The 25,128-nt window shown below is 47.2% G+C and overlaps 1 protein-coding gene across 1 annotated transcript in view; it reads left to right on the top strand.

The window, feature by feature from the left end:
* The window catches only part of MYO18B (myosin XVIIIB), a 327,968-nt gene that overhangs the window by 44,689 nt on the left and 258,151 nt on the right, over window positions 1-25,128 (top strand). The window contains exon 12 of the mRNA XM_049865475.1: window positions 10,024-10,168. Coding sequence (XP_049721432.1) covers window positions 10,024-10,168 — 145 coding nt within the window. The remainder of the gene's footprint in view (window positions 1-10,023; window positions 10,169-25,128) is intronic.

Raw genomic sequence — 25,128 nt, 5'->3', positions numbered from 1 at the left:
GAAGACTTCCTGGAGGAGGTGACAATGAACTGGTCCTGGAGAGAGAGTGAAGTTAGACAGGTGCAGCGAGGCCAGTATTCCTGCTACCTTGAGCAGGTGATGCAAAGGCAAAAGGCCGAGAAGTAGCAAACAGTACAGTGTGGCTGCAGAGCAGAGGGCGGGCATGGAGTGAGGGTGCTTCACCGGTGGCAAGGACCGAGACCCTGGGACGGGGCTGGCTTTGCTCTGGACTGCTGGTCGCCTGGCCGCTGGTTCCGGTCACAGCCCTCACAATGCACCCTGGTCGTGTGCCACATTCCAGCTTTTAAATGGAACTTATTTGTGATCTGCCGGGGCACCAGGAAACATTTGAAATCTCAAAGCTTTCATATTATTTTCTTCTTCTCTATGACTGATTTTTCTGCAACGTAGCCTGAATTTTTTTTTTAAGAAAGGGCCCAACAGCAGTGGTAATAATAATAATCCCTACCTCTCAGCAGTTTGCTTCTAGCTATCACATTCCAGGCGTGGCCCGAGGCACATTTATTTTTTATTGTAGTTGTCAACTGCAGAGGGATGGCCTCCCAAAGCAGGGATAGGGATTGTTTAGTCACACCAGTGGCTCTGCCGGGGGCTCTCTCTTACACAATCCATCTGATAGCCCTTTGAGATTGGGGGGCAGATAATCCTTCTGATAGCCCTTTGAGATTGGGGAGTATCACACCTCTTTTTTAGGAGGCCCTTAGAGGCGAAGTTACTTGCTCAAGGGCACGCAGCTTTTAAGTGGCTGAGATAGGACTGGAACCCAGGTCAGCCTCAGTCCAAGCGCTGCGGCCTTCCCTCTCTGTCATCTCAATTCCAAATAGTGGGAGAAGACCAGGTGCTCTGGGTTGGACTCGCTGTGTCTGAATTTGCCTCCCCATCATGAGGGCTGTGTGTTCTCAGGTCACCTAACTGCTCTCAGCCTCAGTTTCTCCATCCGTGGAATGGGCAAGACAACACCCAGCTCTTCAGGCTGCTCCGAGGTTTATGGGCTCAGTGGAGTGTCTGGTACAGAGTGACTCTGCTGCACCCCAACTGGATGGCCTTGGGCAACTATCTTAACCTCTCTGAGCCTCAGTTTCCTCCTCTGTCAGTTGGAGAGACCCACATCTGCAGTGGAGGGCAGTGGTGGTTCGGTGGTGGACTTTTTACTTTCCATGGTGGAGCCCTGGGTTTGAGTCCCAGCCAGGGTACCTCATGTCCAGCCACCTGTCTGTCTGTGGAGGCTTGTGTGTTGCTATAATGCTGAATAGGTTTCAAAAGAGCTTCCCAACTAAGATGGACCAAGAAAAAAGGCCTGGCAAACTCTTTCTGAAAATCGGTCAATGAAAGGATTGCAGCGGTCCAATCTGCAATGATTATAGGGATGGTGCAGAATGTCCTGTCGTACATGGGGTTACCATGAGTCGGAGGCTGACTCAATGGCAGCAAGCAACAACAAACCTTCCTCATAGGGTAAAAGCACCTGTACAACATAACAGGTGCTCAATTAGTGCTTTCTCTGCTGCCCACTTAAGTGGACTTACAGTGCCCAGAGAGGAAATGGATTGGTCAAATGAGTGTTAGCAGAGTCCTCAGAAAGGGGCTCTGGACTGTGACACCTGTCCTGCCCTCCCTGAGGCTCTGCATAAGGTTCGCCTACCTATGCAGATACCACCAGTGTACCTTTTGCAAATAACCTAAGTCAGTGCTTAGCACTTTCCTCCCAAAGCTAGTTTCAGTCCAGGGGCCAGAAGAGGGGGAGGGCCCTTGACTGGTTCACTGCGGAGACACAGAGCTGTGTCCACCCTGGTACTCCAGGGCCTGCCAGAGACTCCCTCCCCTCCCCAGTGGTGCTCATAACCAGGGGAGAGGCCCAGGCACCAATTCTCTCTGCCAGGGAGGTGTCCATCAGCTGGTTAGAGAGCAGCTCCCAGCTGCAGACCATGGCTCCCCACTGCCCTCTGCCCTGCAAGAGAGCACCTGTGGCATCCTCCAAGTTCTCAACACTGAAATGTACCGAGTCCCCCTGCCTCACCCTCTGCTACGAGACGCTTCCTGCCTCCCCAGCTCAGGCTTCACATTGCTCGCTCTCTTAAAGGTATGTGTCCAGGAAGCCTTGACCCTTCGAATCTGGTCCTCTGCCCCTCCCCAAAGCTACCCCAGCTGGCACTCACTCCGTGCTATCATTGTCTGTTTGCACATTTGTCCCCCACTTTGGACTGGTTGTACCTTAGGGCCGGGGCATGCCTGATCCACTTTCCATGGAGTGCTGGCCACGAAATTGGGTGGCAGTGGGGAAAGGGTGTCTGGGAAGGGGAAACAGCCTGGGAAAAGGCATGGCCCAAAAGGCATTGGTGAGTGGGGCCCACCATTTACGGAGCGCTGCCATTTGCTGGCACTGTGCTGGGCGCTTTAAACACACTGACTCATTGAACTCTCACAGCAGCCCTAGAAGGAGGGGACCATATTATGTCCCTTTTACAGAAGCAGAAACTGGGCTCAGTGCAAGGGTGAGAGACATGTGCCAGGTCGCTGGGCTTGAGAGTGCAGAGTCCATAGTCACGTCTGGCTCTGACTCCAAGTCTTCAGGCTTCCCACCTGGCCTCTCTCTGTACCTCAGAATCTCCTGGGTGCTCTAGACTCAGCCCATTTCATGTGGAGAGAACATTTTAGTTTTTTCCTTTTTTCTCACTAAATTACCTGCAGCCTTTGGTTGACCTTGAGACTTTGATTGCATCAGACAGACCCTGGGGAACTTTTTTTTCCCCCCACTGCTTTTTTTTTTTTTAAAAAATGGCAAGATAAAACATACAGTAAAAGTCAGGCATTTTAAATGTATGGTTTAATCGTGGTTATATTCTTAAACACACCTGCAACCATCCCCTAGATCAAGATCTAGAACACTCCCCACTTCTCCAGAGGCCCCCTTGTGACCCCTCCCAGGTAGCCCCCTCCCCTTCAGAGGAGTCCATCATCACGGCTCCTCAGAGCCATCATCCTGGCTTATGTCTCTTTTTTTTTTCTTTTTATTGTGGTAAAAATATATGTAACACCACCACCACCTACTGCCGTCGAGTCGATTCCGACTCATAGCGACCCTATAGGACAGAGTAGAACTGCCCCGTAGAGTTTCCAAGGAGCACCTGGAGGATTCGAACTGCCAACCTTTTGGTTAGCAGCTGTAGCACTTAACCTCTACGCCACCAGGATTTCTAACGCCACCACTGCCAACAACAAAACAAACCTGTCATTGAGTTGAATCTGAATCATGGCAACCCTATATGTTACAGAGTAGAACTGTGCTTCATAGAGTTTTCTTGGCTGTAATCTTTATGGAATCAGATGGCCAGGCCTTTCTTCCGTGGCTGAGCTGGTAGATTCGAATTGCCAAACTTTAGGTTAGTAATCAAGCACAAAATATTTGCAACGCCTGGGGAACCTTATAGATAGAGGCAGTCCCTGGATTACGAATGAGTGCCATTCCTAAGCCTGTCTTTTTAAGTTAAATTTGTATGTAAGTGGGAACAGTTCAGTTGGAATTGACTTGACAGCAGCAAGTTTGGTTTGGTTTTGGTTGAGGAACGGTTAGGTATGGTTCGTATCTAACATCAATTAGCCAAATGTTTGTCTTAGTGTATAATGTATAGTGTACCTTTCTATGCAAGAAAACATTAAAGAAACACTTCCAGTTACACCAAGACATCTTTAACATAATACGGTAATAATAATATTTTGATGTGTTTTGCAAAGTAGGGCCTGTTTGTTATTACGAACTATTGTATGTACCTCATATTGTTAATATAATAGGCTTTAAGGAGATTGGTTCATAACTATGGGTTGTACGTTAGTCAGATGTTTGTAACCTGGTGTCTTAGCCATCTAGTGCTGCCATAACAGAAATACCACAAGTGGATGGCTTTAACAAAGAGAAATTTATTTCCTCACTGTAAAGTAGGTTAAAAGTCCAAATTCAGGGTGTCAGCTCCAGGGGAAGTCTTTCTCTCTCTGTCGGCTCTGGAAGAAGGTCTTTGTCCTCAATCTTCCCATGGTTGAGGAGCTTCTCAGGTGCAGGGACACCGGATACAAAGGATGCACTCTGCTCCTGGTGTTGCTTTCTGGGTGCTATGAAGCCCCCAACTCTCTTGAGAGACAAAAGGTGGTGCAGGCCACACCCCAGGGAAAATCTCTTTACATTGGATCAGGGATGTGGCCTGAGCAACGGTGTTACATCCCACCCTAACCTTCTTTAACCACAGGCAGAAATTATGATTTATAATATATAGGAAAATCACAAAATGGAGGACAACCACACAGGGCCTAACCAAGCTGACATATATTTGGGGGAGGACACAATTCAATCCATTATACCTGGGGACTGCTGGTACACAATGTTTTATCATTTTTTACGTGTACAATTACACGTACAATTCAGCGACAGTGATTACATTAATCATGTTGTGCAACCACACACCAGCATCTGATGCTAAATTTTCCAACATCCTGACTTCTCTTACCATGTATTAGTTTTGCCTATTCTTGAACTTCATGTCAGTGGAATCACACAGCTGTTAGCCTTGGGTCTGTGGGATTCATAGGTTGTTGTGCGTATCGGTGGCTTGTCCTTCTTCAGTGCTGTGTAGTACTTCACCGCTCTGCTGTGGGTATACCACCATTTCATTATCCATTCCCCTGTTGATGGACATTTGAGTTGTGAGTTGAGTCTATCCTCCTGATTTCACTTATTTCTGTTTTCATGACTTTGATTCAAGGAGTGGCTTTTGGCAGGACATTATGCAGAGGATTTAAAGAACAACTGGCTCTCTAGAAGTTGAAGAAAGTGTAAGCACCTTCCCGATCCTAAGCATTTGGGATTAGAAGCATCTGTACCTCTCTCTCCACGTCTTCTGTCCCAAAAGAGATGAGAGAGAGGGAGAGAGAGAAAGAAGCAAAAGAGCTAAATAGAAAGTTTTCTCATTCTCCTCCCCACGCGAGTTAAGTGGCAGATGACGGAGCCCATCTGTAATTTAAAGTCAAAGGCTCAGAGCTGACTGTAGGAGCCATAATAAATGTACTGCTGCTGTCCTTCCCAGGTCCTTTCTCTGCTACTTTGAAATCTCATAAATAACCGAGAGCATGTTGGTAAGACACCTTCTTTCCCTCCGTTTGCTCCGGTGGAGCAGCTGTGGTTGCTAGGTTGAGCTCTTGGTTGCTAGGGATTTTGCAGTCCTGTGGCGGCCCGGGAATATGACGGATCAGTGGGACATGCTTTTACTATTAATTGAAAGGTGTCCACCGCGAAGCTCTCAATGTCACTGCATACTTTGATGTTGTCCCAATTGGTTGATGATCCTTGTGAGTTTCCCAGTTAGAAGAAGTGGCTTGACTGGGAGTTAGAATGTCCTGTGTCTGACATTCATTTGCTGGGCGACCTTGGGCAAACGTTGTGCCCTCTCTGGACATTGTCAGTGTTGTTAAGGCTGATGGAGATATGAGCAGGGTACCAGTCATGCATGTCTGCTGGTTGTTGTTCATTGCTGTCCAGTCTATTCTGACTCATGGAGACCCCATGTGTTACAGAGCAGAACAGCTCCATAGGGTTTTCTTGGCTGTCATCTTTTTTTTTTTTTTTAACATTTATTTTATTTTTGGCGAAAATAGAGCAAAACATGTACCCGTTGAACAATTTCTGCACGTACAATTCAGTGAAATTGGTCACATTCTTCACTTGGTGTCAGCAATCTCACTATTTCTACTCAAAGTGTTTCACCACCTTTAACTTAGACTCATTCTTCCTCTAGTTTTCTCATCTATACTGTAGATTTACCGTTGTCAGTTTGGCCTCATATGTACCATCTTTTACGAGAACACAATATGCAAGGTATACGCTTTTACTAACTCGGTTAATCTTGGCTGTAATCTTAACAGAAGCAGATCACCAGGCTTTTATCTCCTGGCTCCACTGGGTGGGTTTGAACCACCAGCCTTTAGATTAGCAGTCGAGTGCAAATGTTTTGTGCCACTTAGGGACCTTCTCTGGACATTACACTTTACAAAACTCAAAAACCTCTCAGCTTTAATAGCCCGTAGTTCATCACCCAAGTCTCTCAGAGGGCCAGATGCAAATCACTTCCTCATTATCTGCCGGCAGATTATTGACAAAAGAACCCCCATTCCCTGCTTGCTTCCCCTCTACCCAGCAGGCCTCTGGGCTCTGTCTCCTTGGCCAGATGGCGTGTGTGCACAGGAGTTTCAGACTAATTTTAATATTCAATCAAACATAATTGGGATCATAAATCTGAAAAGAAAAGAAAAAAAAAAGAACTACAACCCATAAACACCCAATCATATCATTTTATCTTTTCTCCTGCTTAAAAATCTTTGGCAGTTTTTTATTGTCTGCACCAGGGATGGCAAACAGGTTCCATTTCAGTTGCCAAAGCAGATCAGTGGGTGGCAGCTACAGGGGGTGATATCCTGAAAGGAATCTGGACTCATTGGCTTGCTTCATCGATTAGTGATGTCTGCCATGGGTTTAGAAATGTAGATGGTGGACCGTTTCCTTGTTCTCCAATCACGGTTGCACTGTGTGGTACAAATGGTTTGCTCTTGGCCACTAACTTAAAGGTTAGTTGTACTCATCCAGCAGCACTTCGGAAGAAAGGCCTGGCAATCTGCTTCTGTAAAGAGTACAGCCAAGCAAACCCTATGGAGCACAGTTCTACTCTGTAACATACGAGGTCACCATGAGTTGGAGTCTACTCAGTGGGAATGGGTTTGGTTTTTTTCGCTTGAGTTTAAAGCACAAGCCCTCGTGTTTGAGACTTTCACGATTGGCCTCTGTCAGCTTCGTCTGCTTTAATTTACCTCTTCTCCTTCTCTGCCTATCCTAACTCCAAAAAATGTGCATCTGTGTCCACATTCAATCGACTACTAGTTGTCACCAAAGAGTCATAATTTATTCACTCTGTTCTCTCTGCCTGTCAGGATCTTTATTATATTGAACTGGTCAACGTCACTTTTTTATCTTTCAAATTTCAATCAAAATTTTATCTCCTTTTCAATGACGTTCTCTTTGACTCTGTTGTTGATGCCGTCAAGTCAGCTCTGACTCATTGTGACTTTACGTGCAACAGAACAAAATGGTGCTAGCCCTGCACCATCTCCATGATCGTTGGTATGTCTGAGTCCATTGTTATGGCTATTGTGTCAATCCCTGTCCTTGAGGGTCTCCTTCATTTTTGTTGGTGCTCTGCTTTACCAAGTGTATGTACATGTCTGTCTGTCTGCATCGCACGTGCAGACAGGCTGTGCCTCAATCTTCCAGGCAGCATTAGACTTCTAGGAACGAGGCACGTATACCCACTGACATTAACCATTCCGTGTGTGCTACGCTCATCAGTGATGGAGCTGGACACACAAGACATTTACACAGTGTTGGCAAAGCGAAAGCCATTATTATTACTTACAGAAAGCAAACAGTAAACAATAACAACAGATTCTCAAAGGGGAAACACTTTCCCTTCCCCCAAATTACCTATGTTCACTCTTAGATTACTGGGTAGGCACAGATGCTGTGTTCATGTCACCACTGCCTCCAGCTACCACCGTGCTGCTCAGGGAGGGTCCAAGGATACGGCTCTGCCACTGGGCCCCGCTGGCCTCCCCAGCTACCAAGCCGGTAGGGCTCTCCTTCTGTCACGCTAACCAGGGTGGGGGAGGCATGCAGCCCTGCATGGGGCACACTCAGGCCTTTCCCCTTCAAGGGCAATTGTTATAGCTCTTTTAGCGCTGCTAGTAAGACTCCTGCCCGAAGGCACTCAAACAGAACTCTTGCTTTGTGGACTGGTAAGCACACCAGCACTGTCTCATGCTGTCTTTAGTGTTATAATGCTTTCTTCTAGGTCTGGGAGGTTCTCAGCACAAGGACCCTGGGTCCTTGGTCCAAAGGATGTGCTCTGCTCAAGACTCTTCTTGATGGTAGTGAAGTCCCTCTGAACCTCTGTGGGATTGGCCTTTATAGAAGCGCCAATTTCAAGACATAGCCTTACCACCAGGACCACAAACCGACCAGTCCCCTCAGTAGGTCACAGTCACTCAATTTGAATAGTAATTGACCAATCACTTGCAAGATTGTGGCCCAGCCAATCATTTTGTGGGAGTTAAAACTATGGCTAGAGAGGCCATGTAAAAGTGATTCATTATACCATGCCAAGCATGATATTCTTTTCTAGTGATTGGTCTTTCCTGATGTTATATCCAAAGTAAGCAAGTCAAGTCTCACCATCCTCACTTCTGAAGAACATTCTAGCTGTATTTCTTCTAAGACTGATTTGTTCATTCTTTTGGCAGTCCACAGTATATTCGATATTCCTCACAAACACCATGGTTTGAACACATCAGTTCTTCTGACTTCCTTTTTCATTGTCCAACTTACACATGCATATGAGGTGATTGAAAATACCATGGCTTGGGTCGGGTGTACCTTAATCCTCAAAGTGATATTTTTGCTTTTTAACACGTTAAAGAGGTCTTTTGCAGCAGATTTCCCCAATGCAATACACCCTTTGCTGCTTCCATGGACGTTGATTGTGCATCAAACTAGCATGAAATTGTTGACAACGTCATTGATACCCTTTGACTTTCTCTTGGTGTCGTTAGGTACTGTTGAGTGGGCTATGACTCATAGCGACCTTGTATATAACAGAACAAAACATTGCCAGGTGCTGTGCCATCAACATAATTGTTGCTGTGTTTGAGCCACTGTGTCAGTGCATCTTATTGAGGGGCTTCCTCTTTATCACTGACCCTCCACTTTACCAAGCATGATGTCTTTCTCTAGCAATTGGCTGCCCCTGATGACATGTCCAAAGTAATCGAAAAAAAGTCTCTCTGTCCTTGCTTCTAAGGAGCAATCTTGAATGTACTTCCTCCAAGACAGATTTGTTTGTTCTTCTGGCAGTCCATGGTATATTCATCATTCTACGGTATATTTACTCTCTTACCCCTAAACCAAACTCATTGCAATTGAGTTAATTCTGACTCATAATGACCCTATAGGACAGAGTAGAACTGACTCAGGGTTTCCAAGGAGCTGTTGGTGGATTTGAACTGCTGACCTTTTGGTTAGCAGCCAAACACTTAACTACTGTGCCATCAGGGCCCCATTCACTCTCTAGGGTGGGGTTGATTAGAGATTCCTCTTCTGATCCCATGTTGTTATTGTCATTAGGTGCCGTTGAGTTGATTTTGACTCATAGTGACCCCATGTGGTAGAGCAGAACTGCTCCATAGGATTTTCTTGGCTGTAGTCTTTATGGAAGCAGATTCATAGATCTTTCTCCTGTGGGGCTGCTGGATGGATTCGAGCTACCAGCCTCTTGGTTAGCAGCCAAGAGCTTAACCATTGTGCCTCCAGGGCTACTTGTGATGTCTCTTAGTTCTCTGTTTATACCTGTAGCCTACCACTTGTTTCACACTTAGTTGCTTTTATGTCTTTTTCCATTCCTACCCAGAGAGGGGAAACCCTGATGGTGTAGTGGTTAAGAATGACAGCTGCTAACTAAAAGGTCGACAGTTCGAATCCACCAAGAGCTCCTTGGAAACTCTGTGAGGCAGTCCTACTCTGTCCTGTAGGGTTGCTATGAGTCAGAATCGACTTGATGGCAATGGGTTTGGTTTGGTTTTTGGTTTACCCTGAGAGCCCCTCAAAATCAAGGTCTGGGTTTGGTTCACCTTTGCATCCCTAGCCCAGAGCCCAGCACAGAGCAGAGCCTCATGAAATCTGTACTGAATGAGTGAAAAATTGCACTGCGTTCCACAGTCAGGTCAAAGTGATTTTTATGTTTCCCAGCAGCCTGAGCTCTGTGTGTCAACACCCCTCAGCTTAAATATGGGTAATTTACCGCAATAATAGAGTGACCACACATTCCCCCGAGATCAAGCTCAGCTTCAAGGTGTGAGTTGGCATTTTTTTTTTAACTATGATGGCCTCATTTTCTTCCTCTCTTCCTTTGTTCTCAGCCTGAAGACAAGCAGAAGGCGGCGGCTGCCTTTGCCCAGCTCCAGGGTGCCATGGAGACACTGGGCATCTCAGGAAGTGAGCAGCGAGCCATTTGGCGGGTGCTGGCAGCCATCTACCACCTGGGCGCGGCGGGGGCCTGTAAAGGTATGTCCTTCCTGCCAGGCTCTCCTGGGCTACCAGCTGTCTCCTTTGGCAGGTGTCTGACAAGGTCTTGTCTCTGTGGGATGGGGACAGGGTCAATCTGTCATTTTCTATGTCTCTGGGACTGTTCTTTGGGAGGATGCTGAATCAGGCATGGCAAGAAGGAAGCAGGGCTGGGTTTTTCAAACATTCTAGGCCAGTGCTATCCAACAGAACTTTCTGCAGCGAAGAAAGTGCTTTCTATGTATGCCGATCGGTATGGTAGCCACTAGCCCCTAAGTGGCGATTAAGCACTTGAAATGCGGCCAGTGTGACTGAAGAATCAAAAAACAATTAAAAAAAAATTTGGCGAAAAAACACACAGCCAAGGATACACCGTTTCAACAATTTCTACATGTACAATTCAGTGACATTGGCTGCATTCTTCAAGTTATGCTTCCATTCTCACTATCCTTTTCCAAATTGTTCCACCACCATTAACTTAAACTCATGCCCCCCCAAGCCTCCCATCCAACCTCTTGAGTCGCCATTGTCAGTTTGACCTCACATAGATCACTCTTTAAAAGAGCACAATACTCAGAGCTGATGTACCTTACTAATTAAGATAAGCTATTTTTTGGTTCGAAGAAGACACCAGGGGATAGTTTTGGTTTAAAGTTTAAAGATTGTCTCAGGGCAACAGTTTTGAGGGCTCATCCAGCCTCAGTGGCTCCAGAATGTCTGGTTTCTGTTGAGAGCTTGAAAATCTGTGAGGAATCAAATGTGTTATTTAATTTAATTTTAATTTTAAATAGCCACATGTAGCCAGTGGCTACTGGCCTGGGCAGAGCAGCTCTAGGACATGTGAGAGGCAGTTAGGTCCAAGCAATGAAGGTGATGTGTTTCTATCTAGATATTCTGGAGACGGTCCCCCCATATGTGCTGAAAAGTGACTTTGCTGCCCTTCTACCCACTGCTCCCCCTTCCCCTTGTCTGTTTGCTGATTGGATCTCTCTCTCCCCTACCCCACCCTATCCACTCATTGTGGCATCCTGATAGGATAAGACACCTTGATTGATAGCTCCACCAAGGCTACACTCCATGGGAAAGGGTGTTGTTACCAGAAGGTGGCCATCTTGGTCAGCTTCTACAAGCTCCAAAGGAGAATGTCTCTCAGTATGTATCTCCAGGTCAAGCAGAGTTCTCATTTCAGCATCGGTTTCTGAGTATGGAGAACATATTGATTTCCCTGGATCTTACCAGCAATAAAAAGTCACCCTAGAGGGGTAGAAGCGTGAGAAAATTACAAACAAGGGGCCAGAAAATCATTGGTTTCTCACCTCACTCCCTCTGGCCTTAGCCGAGGGCTTTGGCCAACCTTGCTCCCATTAAACCTTTCCACAAGAGTCACCTGATCCCTGAGACAAGTCCACATTTACTTGGTGCCCAGCTCTGTGCTAGGCAGAGTCAAAGGTATGACAGGCTGTGAGGGTACGGTCCTGTCTTGTGAGTTTGCCGTTGTATTTGGAGATGAAAACCCTGTACTGGAAACCATCAGCCAATGTTATGAGCTGACTGAGGTTGAGGTCATGATTGTATGGTTCAGCCTAGGAAAGCTGTGGAGGTTCACAGTTGAGGCATGGGCGCCTGTGGGTTGGGGAGTGTGTGGAAGGAAGCAAACCCACTTTGCAGCATGGAGAATTGAGGCTCAGAAGGTCTCAGTGCAATAAACCACGAGGCTAAGAGTGTGGGCCCTTGAGTGAGGTAGATGCAGGTTCAAATTTCCAGGCTTCTCTGACCTTCAGTGGCTTCCTCTTCCAATGGGCTAAAAGTAGGGTTGCCATGAGGATTAAATGAGATAAGAATGAGGAAGATGAATTAGGTTGGATAAGGTTAAATGCTTGACTGCTAATTGAAAGTTCAAACCTACCCAGTGGCTCTGTGGGAGAAAGATCTGGCGATCTGCTTCCATAAAGATGACAGCCTAGGAAATTTATAGGGCCGTTCTACTCTGTCACATAGGGGCGCCATGAGTTGAAAATCGATTCTATGACACTGAGCAACAACAACCTCTAGAAGCAGACTCAGGATAAAGATTTGGATGTGTATATCATATCTGGGAGGGGATCCAAGGTAGCACTGGTGGGGGAGTGGGAAGTGAGACAGGGAAGCAAAAGCTGGCAATACAGGGCACATTCGTCAATGGGCAGTTGAGTCTCAGTTCTGCTGGAAAACTCTGAGGAATGCGCCTCTTCATTGTCTTACCCAAGACGCAAGGAGGCTGGGGTATTTATCCACCAACTCCTGCTTCTCCCAGATTGAGGGTTTCTCCTGGGCCATTGTCTCCCATACTTCTAGCCTGCCCCCATGTGTATGGGTTGCATGTAGCCTGCAGCCAGGAAAGCTGCACAGACACGTACCTGCAGTGAGAGACCAGGGACGTGCGTGGGTGGGCATGGAGAGGGCTGAGGGGTCATGGGCAGGTCGTCAGTATCATCTGGTTCAAGGTAATCTTCAGTAAAAGGCGGATCTAATGATTAGTGTAGGAATCACTGGGTGGTGTGAGCACTAACCAAATGGTTCGTGGTTCAACCCCCTCCGAAGTACCTTGGAAGAAAGGCCTGGCAATCTGCTTCTGAAAGATCACAGCCTTGAAAACCCTATGGAGCAGTTCTACTTCGCAACATATGGGATCACCACGAGTCTGAATCGACTCAGTGGCAACTGGTTTTATGTTAATGATTAACATTGTGTCTGGGTTAGGTGACATTCCCAAGGTCACACAGTCAGCTCTCTACTCAGCTGGCACTCAGCTCAAACGGGTTGGCTCCCTCCAGGCCTTCTGCAAAGCCTAGGAAGGGGACAAGTCTGCAGGCACGTGAGACCTGCCTACTGACTTTCGTGATCAAACTTGAACGTCCCCTGCCTCTAAGGAGACAAAGCAGAGGCTAAGCCAGGTCCCTGCTTGTTGACCTGTCATCGGAAGTGATGGCACCCAGTTTGATTCTAGAATTTCTTCTCCTGGGGCAGGTAGCTGTAACGGAGGCTCAGGGACATGACCCGTCCCTATAACCATCTGTAACAATAAAAGAGAAAGTCACATTTATAAATATTTTATTAATACATGATTATGGCAATAATTTCTCCCAGGCTGCCCCCTACCCCCAGCTTATAAATTATTTTAAGAGGAGCTGCCTTTAGTCTGCCTGGGAGACCTGCCCAGATGATTTACTTACTATATATTCTGCTTGGGAAAATTTCATAATAAGTTGCCCTAAAATCAGCTATTAAGAATTTCAGAGTCGTGTATAAATGTCTTTGCTTTGTGTCATAACAGATCATTTTGAAATATATTAAGAATCATTTCCATTAATCAGGTTTTTTTTTTTTTTTTCTTCATTAAAGTGATACTTTCCTCCCCGCGTGACTGGCTCCCTTAACGTATTTTGAGAACCCCAATCCTATTTTTAAAAACTCCAATATCAGACCCTGTGGGGAGATCTCGGGCCTTAGAACTAGACTCAGGTTTTTGTGTCGTAATAGCAATCATAAAACCACCACAAATACTGGTTTAGCGTTTGAGTCTTTCAAATGCGCTTGTACCTCTCTTTGATCTGGCTGGACTGATGCAATAACCCAACGAGGAAGAAAAGTGCCATGGGCAAGAGCGCAGGCCCAGGAGTCAGCTTGCTGGTTGTGAATCCTAGCTTGGTCTCTCAGAGCCTCAGTTTTCTCCTCTGTAAAATGGGGATGAAATGAAGCCACTTTGTAGGCTAGTTGAGAGGATTAAGTGAATTAATGTCAAAAAGTGCACGGCACAGGGCCTGACTTCTGAGGAGGGTGCCGTAAATACTCTCTCGTCCATCTCTGTTTTGTAGATAAGGGAATGGAGGCTTGGGGAAAGTCTGTGACTGATCTGAGGCCACGCAGCTAGTACAGTCCTGAGTAGGAATTCAAACCTCAGCCTGTCTTCCTGCAAAGATTACTTTGCTGCCCCGGGCTTTGCAACAGACCACTAAGGTCATTCTCTGGTGGAGAATTAACTCCTTTCCTGAAGTTGTGTACGGAATACTTACAGGTGTGATGATGTCACTGCATCCTTAGAACAGCCTGGGAAGAGGGAGAACTGATATGCTGCCCATTTTGCAGATGAAGAGACTGAGGTCCAGCCACAAAAGTTCATCCACACTCCTGAGCTCCGAGCCCAGCTTCAAAGACTGTGCCTCTTGCCCCCAAGTACCATTGCACCTGCCCTCCCTCCTGCAGATCTCCATAAGGGCTGGTGGTGCCACTTTTTCTACCAGGGTGGTCAAGTCCTGAGGCTTGAGCTGCCTCAGCTGGATTCAAAGCATTGGTCCCTAGTGTCATGGATCAACCCAAACAGGGACAGGGCAGGAAATAGGGTGAGAAACTATCCAGGCTGCTGACCCAGAAGGGGTTTTCCTTTCCAGTGCTGCTCTCTTTTCCCCAACCGGGGGAACTCTCCCTTCTCCTTTTCTTGAAAATTTCTTCCTCTTTTTATGCTTTGAAAGGTCACTAGCCATTCACCAAACATCATGTCCTGCTCCAACAACTGGTCTTTCCTGATGATGCATCCAAAGCAAGCCAGCAATGTTCTATTGGGATCCACAGGGTTTTCACTGGCCAGTTTTCCGGAGTAGATCCCCAGGCCTTTCTACCGAGCCTCACTTAAAGGCTTCCATACATATACAGGGTGGTGCCAGGAATGGGCCTAGCATGGGGCCAGTATGCTCACAGTCCGCTGTGAGTTTTGCTTCTCTCTGGGGAATCTGCAGCGCTGACATCACACAAGGCCTCAGAAGCAACTCCTCAGGCCCCTCTGAGCCTTCTCTTTTGGGGGACCACATCCCATCCCCATTTAAGCTACATCACGTCCCTGCTGACCCCTGAATTCCTGCAGAAGTCTGCCACCGCGACCTTCCCCTGCCCCTTTCTCAGTCCTTTTGGCCCCTATGATGTGGCATCATTTAGTTGGGGATGCTGGGGCTCCCTGAAGGCACCCTGAATCTCCTCAGTGTCAGCCGTGCCCGGGGCAGCCAGGGAAGCTGAGAGGTGTCTTCGAAGTCGCAGAAGACACATCTCCTCAAGGTGTGCCAGGGGAAAGGGCTTTTTTTTTTTTTAAAGTTTAAATCCCATCAGAGTTAGCTCTTGATTCAAATGCCACTTCTTCCTGGAAACCTTCCCTGACCCCAGGACGAGGTCTGGTTTTCCTGTTTGTAATGCTCAAAGCATCCTCTAATTTCACTTCTCCCCGTCTCCCCCACCGTGTCGACGTCATTAGACTACCTCATTTTATAGGTGCGATTACTGGATTCGTACCTGTCTCCCCTACTGGGCCGTAACTATGAGAGGGCAGGGGCCATGTATGACTCTGCCTACTTTGGCATCCTCAGGGCTTGGCACATGGTTATTGTTAGTTGCTGTCAAGTTGGCTCTGACTCGTGGCAACCCCATGTAGAACAGAACGAGATGTTGCCTGGTCCTGCGTCATCTTCACAACCCCAGCATGTTCCAGTCCATTGCTGCAGCTATTGTGTCAATTCATCTTACCGAGGGCCTCCCTCTCCCTCTCTGGCTCTCCACTTCACCGAACGTGATGTCCTTCTGAGGCCACTGGTCTTCCCTGATGACACATCTAAAGCAAGCGAGCCGGCCAGACAATGTTCTGTTGTGATCAGCAGGGTTTTCGTTGGCTAAATTTTAGAAGTAGATCATCAGGCCTTTCTGCCTAGCCTGTCTTAGTCTAGAACTCCACTGTAACCTCTCCGCCATGGATGACCTACCTCAATAAATGCTGGTTGACATTACATCTTCTCATCAGCTGTCAGAGCAGGGGGAGGCCACCTCTGAGTGTAAGTGAGATGATTGCACTCAGTTGCTAGGAGAGGGACTACACAGACGGGCAGATGGACAAAAGCACTTTGACACCAGGCCAGTGGTTCTGAGCAAGACCGTTCTGCTCCCAGGGCACGTCCTCTTGCATCAACTCTGGACCACCTTCCAACGGCAGGCTCCTGAGCTCCTGGACGTCCTTGATTCACTCATGAGAGCCTTCTTTGGGGAGGTCAGGCATGGTGGCCTTTGGATTTGGGAGAACATGCCCACCTGGTGGCCAAGGGGCTACTTCTCTTCCTTCCTCTGCACTGTGTCCACACCTCCATTCCATTTCTCGCTGATGGGTCCCTTGGGAAGGCAGTGGGAGAGGGCTCTGGAGGCTGGCACCACATGGTAGACAACCAACGACAGGTGATTTGACACCAAGTTAGGTTTGTTATTAACCAAGGCTCATGGCTCGAGCCATCCCTCAGGAGCAATTAGACAACTGTTCATCCAAACTTGTGTTTCTTCCCTTTGGCAAAAAAAAAAAAAATGGCCCACGAAACTATTAGCTGGTGCCAGCATATTTCAAATGCCAGCAGAATCAATGCTCTCTGGGCCTCACTTGGTATGGAGAGAGTAAGGGATGAGGCCACCACCGTCAGTTTGTCGTACTCTGGTGGCTTGCCTGTTGCCGTGATGCTGGAAGCTGTGCCACCAATATTTCAAATACCAGCAGGGTCACCCATGGTGGATAGGTTTCAGCAGAGTTTCTAGGCTTTTGGCAGTTCATGGTGTATTCAGCATTCTTTGCCAACACCGCAGTTCAAATGCATCAATTTTTCTTCTGTCTTTTTTCATTCTCTAACTTTGCCATGCATGAAAAGATCATGACTTGAGCCAGGCACACCTTACTCATCAAAGTGATAGCTTTGCTTTTTAGGACTTTGAAGAGGTCTTTTGCTGCGGATATGTCCAATGTAATATGTCATTTGCTTTCTTAACTGCATCTCCCAAGGGCATGCCTTGACCTCTGAGACTCAGTGTCTTCATCTGTCAAATGGGGATAATAATAATAGTGCCTACCTCCTAGGGTTCTTGTGAGGCTTTAATTATTTTATTTGAAAACTTAAAGCTCTGTCATTGTCATTGTTATTGCTACTCTTGTTAATGAAAAATCTGTCCACTGTCCAGGGCAAGAAGCCTTGGTGGCCCAGTGGTTAAGAGCTTGGCTGTTAACCCAAAGGTTGGCAGTTTGAATCCATCAGCCAGTCCTTGGAAACCCTATGGGGCAGTTGCGCTCTCTCCTGTAGGGTCGCTATGAGTTGGAATTGAGTGGATGGCAACGAGTTTGGTCCAGGGCAGAGCACCCATTTCCAGTGAGTTTCCCCTGGTGATGGTGAGAAAGGGAGGCTACTTGGGTTGGTCTTTAATCCTCCCCAACCCCTGTGGTCTTGTTGCCATTAAAAAATGGTATGTGCTCTCCCCAGCAAGACTGAATCCATTTGTCACTCTGCCTGCTGTCCCTCATTACTCCACAAAAATGACAGTCATGTTCAGAATCAGAAATGGAAGCGAGAACAAGTGATTGCTAGCTTGATGGCCATGTTGCGTTGCCTTCCCTTTTCTCTGAAGGCTAGTGGAATGTTTAATTTATTTGTCTTTTGCTGAATTTCCCAGCCTACTTGCTGTTGACCCATTGCCTAATATATAGCATGGTCAACCCATATATAACCAGAGGAGGGACCATGCAATGGGGTGATGGAGGGAGGTTGGCAACTCCTCACACACTGTCATAAAAATGTCAGTCCCTGAATGGACCAGGGCTATAACTCTGGATCCCAGCTGAGCCCACAGGAGGGAGAGACACTATCAATAATGATGAGAGCCCAGCTTCCACCTTCTGCTGGTACTGCTAACGTTCAGCAGCAAGGACAGTCCACCCAGGGGTCCAAGGAGGTGGGCGACCACTCCCCAAGCTGGGCAAGACCCTGAATGCAGAAGGCCAGTGATGATAATAACAGTGATGCAATTGACGCAAAAGCAGTGACCTCGTATTAAAGCACTTTGTGAAATGTTTTACTATCTTTTTATTCTAAAAAAATTGTATAAGTAATACCTTCAAGTTGTCTTCTTATAAAGTATAGGAACAACACAGAAGAATATGTCGTTGTCGTTAGGTGCTGCTGAGTCGATTTCAACTCATAGTGACCTGATGTGACAGATTAGAACTACCCTATAGGTTTTTTTTTTGTTGTTTATAGGGTTTTCTAGCCTATAATCTTTGTGGAAGCAGTTGCCAGGTTATTTTCCTGGGGAATTGCTGGATGGGTTCGAACCACCAGACTTCTGGTTAGCAGCCAAGTGCTTCACCGTTACACTACCAGGACTCCTGGCACAGAAGAATATAGAGTAAAAACATGGAAGTTCCAATTCATATCCTAAAGCCCACTGCCCGCCCTCAAAGGTGACCACTGTTAACAGTTTGGGGTGTATCTTCCTTCATGCTGTGTTTTTAAACTTTTGGTTTTGCAATAATTATAGACTTGCAGGAAGCTACAGAAATAGCACAGAGAGTTCCACGAACGATTTCTCCCACTTCCCTCCAATAGCCGCGTCGTTGCACAGGGCTGTAGTACAGTATTGAAACCAGGAATTTGACACTGATACGTTCCTGTTAACCAAGCTACACATCTCCTTCAGTCCTCTCTTGTCTTCCTCTTCCTTCCCTTTTCGCTCTCTTTTTCCAACCCCACCTCTCTCCCTTTCTTTTCTTCTTCTCTATGCCTGCTGATGGAGTCGCTGGATCATTCATAAGGTTAAACTCTCAGCCGCTAACTGAAAGGTTGGTAGTTTGAGTTCACCCAGTGACCCTCAGAAGAAAGGCCTGGCAATCAACTTCTGAAAAACTAGCTATTGAAAACCCAGTGGAGCGCAGTTCTATTCTGATAACCATGGGGTTGCCATAAGTTGGAGTTGGTTCGATGGCAACTGGTTATGGCAGGTGATGATGTGCCCTGGGATCCCATCCTCAGGATCCAAGAGAGATTTTCATTCTGATCAAGGAAGAGAGATCCAGAAGACTGCGTTGATGATGCCAGGAGGAGGAAATCCTAGGCAAGAGACATCCAAAAGTCAGAGTGGTCAGCCTCACCCAGGGGGTCCTAGAGGCTGGGACCCTTGAGCTTAATCTTGAAAACTGAGAAGATATTAAGGAATTAGGTTCTAGGCAGAGGGAAATCTAAGCCCAGGTGTGGTGGCTTGCATCAGTCTAGCAGGCTCAGGCCTTCTTCCCAAGTTCAAGACAATGGGCAGTCACTCAGCCCTCTGGGCCTCCGTCCTCCACCTGCAAGCTCACAGCCTCCTGGCCCCTGCACTGGTGCTGTGGACAGAGCATGGTTCTGATTCAGAGCAGCGACCATGTGGCCATTATTCTGCAGATTTCATTGCTCTGTCCTTGGACCTAGCACCCCGAGGCCTGTTCTTGCCTGGGCCCGTCCCTTCCCACCTGCCTTTCCCACGGCCTCAGACCATGCATTCTCCTGCCCTGCCCCAGCTGGTGGCTGGCTCCAACAGCTGGTGCAGCTGGGCCTATTCTGGGCCACAGGCAAGGATTTATCCTGCATTTTCTGAGCATATTGAATTCATTCATTAAGCTGGAATGGCTGCTGTGGGATGCAAACAATTTTATATATATATATGTATTTAAAATATGTATATTCCTGAAGTGGCCAGTGCTGGAACAAAAGCTTGCCGGCAGCCCTAGACTTTGGCGCTAGAGGGTGACGGGGAGGCCAGAACATCTCTTTCAAGGGCATGGATGTCAGCTTGACCTCTGAGTGGCCCTGGACCAGTGCTGGGGCCTTGGACTCAGATTTCCGATTGGCTGAGCTTCCCTGGGTGGCCCTGGAAAAGCCTCCCCCTTCTCTTGGCCTCTGTTTCCCATAAATAATAAAAGCAGCTAACACTTATCCAGTGCTTACCACATGCCAGGCACTATTCTAAGAGGTTTGGCTCTTTGGAGTAGGTGCTATCGCGCCCATTCTACAGATGAGAAAACTGAGGCTCAGAGAAGAGAATAGACACACCTAAGGGGAATGGACTAGATGCTTTCTGGGGTCCCTTTAAGCCTTGATCATCAGAGACTTCATTAATCTTTTGCTGGAGGGAAGACAGAGATGGCTCAGTGAGAACTCCAATGGGATTGAGTCCTGGACCCACCCTTCGGAGACAAAGCATAAGAATACTAGTAATACTGATGATAATGATGATGGTGAGGAAGGATTATTAATACATTAACTGTTTACTGAGACTCTGCTTTCTACCAGGCATGATTTAAGTGCTTTTTGTAGAGGATTTCATTTAATTCTCATTACCCTCTATATACGTTGTACCCATTTTATGGATGAATAAACTGAGGCTCAGGGAGAATTTCCTCTGAGAAGAAGGAGCCCAGTTTTTTCTGCCTCTAAAGCCTGTGCTCTTATTCATTATACCACATTGCAGGACGTGGTCCATGGTGTCATCAATAAATGGAATTACTAATAGTTATTTTCTCATAGGGTTGTTGCATTGATGAGGTTAAGCACTTAGCACAGGCTCAGGCGTGTGGTGGGTCCTAAGGAAAAGTTGGCTATTATTGGGCTCTCCTTGGGTCACAGAAAACAGCTTCAAAGGAAATGGTTTGATGAAAGGGACCCAGGTTGAGCTACGTCTGCTGAGCCTGCCTTGGCAAGGGGCACTTGAATGTGGAAACAGCATTGGACTGGGGCCAGCCAGGTCTGGGGTTGGTCCTGGCTTTGGCTTGGCTAGCTGCTTGGCTCTGGGAAGTCACTCACATATCTGCCTCTGGTCCTACTCCCGCACCTTTGTTCCTACAATTCAGATGTGGAAGACCTTCCCACTGATCACTCCTGATGACCCTTTGCTCCTCAACTTGGATTTCCTGCTCCGGAGACTCTCCCATAACAGCTTCACACCCAATGTCTTGTTTTATCCTCAAAACAACCCCATGGGACAGAAGCCACCCATTTTACAGATAAGAAAACAGGCTCAGATCATGCAGCCAGGCTGAAACCGCCTTTGGACATGCAACTTCTGGCTCTTCCCACAATTCCACACTGCCCCAGAGATGCCAGGTCCACCTTTTCCCACCAGCCTCTTGATCAAATTAGTTTGGGAAAACCCTACACAGGCTCCCCTCCTTTGGTAAATTCCCAGCATGCATTGGCATATTCAAGGTTCTGAGAAGTCTTGCAAGAAAAAAAAATCCATTTTGCTGGTTTAATCTGATGTTGCCCCAACTGATTTGCCCACAGCCCTCTCTCCCCAGAATTCCTGCTGGTATTCCCCAGCACCTGGAGGAATGTAAGTTAGGAGTGGTTGTTAGGCATTGTCTTCCTAAGAGTTAGAGTTGTGGGCAGTGATTCCTATTGGATTAAGAGTAACTCATTAACAATTTATAGATGACTTGTGGACCAGGCCTTGCTGGGAGTGTCTGATGGTGTAGATGAGCAAAGTCCCTGTGACAGATGGCAACTCGCTCCAAAGCCAGGCAGGTGGAATAAGATGTCCAGGTTTTTGAGTTGCATGACACGGAGACGGAAGGAACATTGAGGTCTGAGCCATAGAGGCAGGAAGGGACTTGAAGCTCTGACCTCCGAGAATAAGAAGGTTGTGTTTTCCATAGTCCTGACAGTGGAACTTTGCTGGATGTCCCTGGGCAGAAAGTCACAGCCTCCAGAATTGGGGTTGATCCTGGGCTTTCCCTTTCTGCTCTGTTTGTACCCTTTAATGGTGGAAATCCCAGATTGTAACTGTAATTATAAAAGTGGACATTTATTGAGCACTCACTATTAGAGTGGGGGACAGTGGTGGTTCAGTGGTAGAACTCTTGCCTTCTCTGCAGGAGACTTGGATTTAATTCCTGGCCAACGTGCCTTACGTGCGGCCACTACCTGCCTGTCAGTGGAGGCTTGACTATCACTATGACGCTGAACAGATTTCAGCTGAGCTTCCAGAGTAAGATGGACTGGGAAGAAAGGCCTGGTGATCTACTTCTGAAAATTAACCAGTGAAAACCCTATGGATCACAATAGTCCGATCCGCAACTGATCATGGGGTTGGCACGGGATCAGGTAGCATTTTGTTCCATCGTGCTCAGGGTCACCATGAGTCGGGGGCCCGCTTGACAGCAGCTAACAACAATAACTATTAGGGTAGATTCCATACTAAGTGCCTGCACACATCAGCTCATTGCCTCTTCACCACAACTCCATGGGAGTAGATTGTTTTCATCCCCATTTTACAGAAGAGGAAATTGAGCCTCAAAGAGGTACCCAACTTTCCCAAAGTCACAAGGCTTTAAGTGGTGGAGGTGGAATTTGAACCCAGGCAGCCTATCTCCAAGGCACCTTCTTTTCCCTCTTGGCCCTGTAGCAGCTACAGCTTTTTTAGCTTATCTCTTACCTCTTCCCACCAGGTGGCCTCCTTCATCACTGACCTCAGAATTGTAGCCCTCTGGGTGAGGAAATGAGAACCAGCTGCACCCATGTTATAAATAAGTCACATAATATTGAGTAATTCAGCAGCAGCACAGCTATTGTTGGAAGGAGAAATAACTTGGTCATTAATAAATGAAAGAGGCCGCAGTAATTGATAGCAATTGAACTCGTGGTGGTTGGGGAAAAATGGCCATGCTGTTTGTTGTTTCCCTTTTTCTTGAGCATAAAGAGGAAAACCTGGTTTGCAGGTGGATTTGAGCATCTCGGGAAATGTGCAGTACCATGACCTCCTCTTGCTCCTTCCATTCTTTCTTGCTCACATTTTTGCCCCTTCTTTGTTCCCTTCATTCAAATCCCAGCTCTGCCTCTTAGCAGCACAGTGACCTTGGGTAAGGCCATTTGTCCAAGGTCCCCTAGTTAGATGAGGGCTCTTTCAGCTGAACTGTTGTTGTGTGCCCGAGAGTCAATTCCAACTCATAGTAACCCCATATGACGGAGTAGAAATGCCGCATAGGGCTTCCTAGGCTGTAGTCTTCAGGGGAGCAGATCGCCAGGCCTTTTCTTATATGGAGCCACTGGTGGGTTCGAACCGGCAACCTTTTGGTTAGCAGCTGAGAGCTTAACCATTGTAGCACCAGGGCTCCTTTTCAGCTAAACTCGTGTTTCCTAAACTAGTGTCTCATGGAACATTGACCTACAAGATCCTCTGTGAACACTTTCTGAAGCCAAATACATCTGAGCAGAGCTTCCTTCTCTTGGAGATGCATAAGATGCACACTAAAGGCTCTGAGAAGTCCTGCAGTCAAGACACTTGTATAAACAAGCATTTACTAAACTGATATGACATAGGATCCATTTATTGCCAATGACACCAATTAACATTCTGTGGAACAATCGAAACGGCAAATACATTTTAGGAAATTCTGACCCTCAGCTGGGAGGCTCCTCTGTCTTGCTTGCTCTACACCCATCTGTGACCCAGAGAGTTACGAACTCAGCCCTGCCCATGGGATCACATTGGATGGTGCCTCAAGGACAAATGCAAAAGCCACCGACACCTTAAGAATTTCCCCTTGAGGAGCTGTCTCTGTCCTTGCTGTTTCCATCTCTCTCTCTGTCTCTTTTGTTTTATCTTTTTTTTTTTTTTTCTCTTTCCCTGCTGTGACTTCTCTCCAACGTAGAAAGCCTTCTCTAAGAGCTGACAATCCAGAAGGGTGGTTCCTTGGTGAAAGGGAAATTAAGAGGTTCTCTTTGGGAGAAGCACTCATTTATTCATTGATTCATTCCTTCCTTTAATCATTACTACCATCTATGGAGACTGACCATCTATGGAGACCTACCTTTGCCAGCTCCACTCCGGGAGCTGGGAGGGAGCTGTGACCACTCGGAGCACTGCTCTCATGGGGCTCCCTTGCAGAGTTCAGGGCAGATCCCTGCGCAGTCTGAGGTCAGCTCCCATGGGTGGTTATCCTGCTCTGCCTCTTCCTTCCTGTGTCACTTTGGACAAGAACCTAGATCTTACCAAGCCTATTCCATCTTTGTGAATTCTCTCAGAGGGTTTTTCTGAGGTTAAATGCATGAGGTTTATGAGACCTTTAGCCCAGGGCCTGGCACATGCTAAGTGCTCACTGCTTGATGGCTGTCCTTACTGGTTAAATGATGGCTCTGTGGGAGGAGGGAGCGCTCCATGTGGGTGTTTAAAAGGCCAAAGGAATACCCCTGTTTCCTGGGATACTTTCTTGGATGCTGGAATCCCTAACCTCGGTGGTGTCCTGAGGACAGCTGCAATACCCCTGGCTTTGGGGCAGCTTGGTGGAGAGGGCATTGAGCCAACATACATGCCCCTTTTGGGGGAGGAGAAGCCACCCTGTCAGCTCAGAATCCCTGGGGCAGAGGCGGAGCAAGATGGCGGCGTAAGCAGTAAATGCTCCCTTTCCCCTACAACAAACCCAGAAGAAAATAATGGAACATTAGACTTGAAAGATTCTCTATAAAAGCATTCTGAAGGCAAATACATCTGAGCAGGGCTTCCACCTCTTTGAGATTCATAGGATGCATTTTAAAGGCTCTGAGAAGTCCCGCAGTCAAAGTTCTTATTTAAACAAGCGTTTACTAAACTGATATGATATAGGATCCACTGGTTAAATTGGTACTTTTGGAACTCTGGACAGCAGTTAAGGGGTTGGAGAACCAATGTGGTTACTGAATCAAGAAAAAGATACCAGGCAGATAATGAGAGAGTGGAAATTCCCTGGCTCAGTACAGCTGTCTTGCGGCAGCTTCAGGCGGTGCCCTCAAGCAGGGAGCCCACACTGGAACAGCACAGAGAGCACAAAGGGCGGCAGACATGGGACAGAGACCTGGTGAGCACAGTCCAGGCGAGAGTTGCTGTGAGTCTTGGGAAGGAACAGCGCGGTGGACACAGTCTGGGCGTAAGTTGTTAAGCCCAGGACAGGGAGGCTTGGAGGACTCAGGGCAGGCTGAGACACCTGAACCATCAGATCTGGGACACAGAGGCTTGGTGAGCACAACCCAAGTGGGAACCTTCACGTGTCCTGGGAAACAGTGGCACGGTGGGTGCAATACAGGCTGCAGGAAATGTGTGCTCAGGTGTCAGACATGGGGAGGAAAGGGGCATACAGT

This window comes from Elephas maximus, chromosome 22, assembly GCF_024166365.1.
Source record: "Elephas maximus indicus isolate mEleMax1 chromosome 22, mEleMax1 primary haplotype, whole genome shotgun sequence".
NCBI lineage: Eukaryota > Metazoa > Chordata > Mammalia > Proboscidea > Elephantidae > Elephas > Elephas maximus.
The sequence above is the reverse complement of the archived record's forward strand: the minus strand, read 5'-3'. Positions and strand labels throughout refer to the sequence as shown.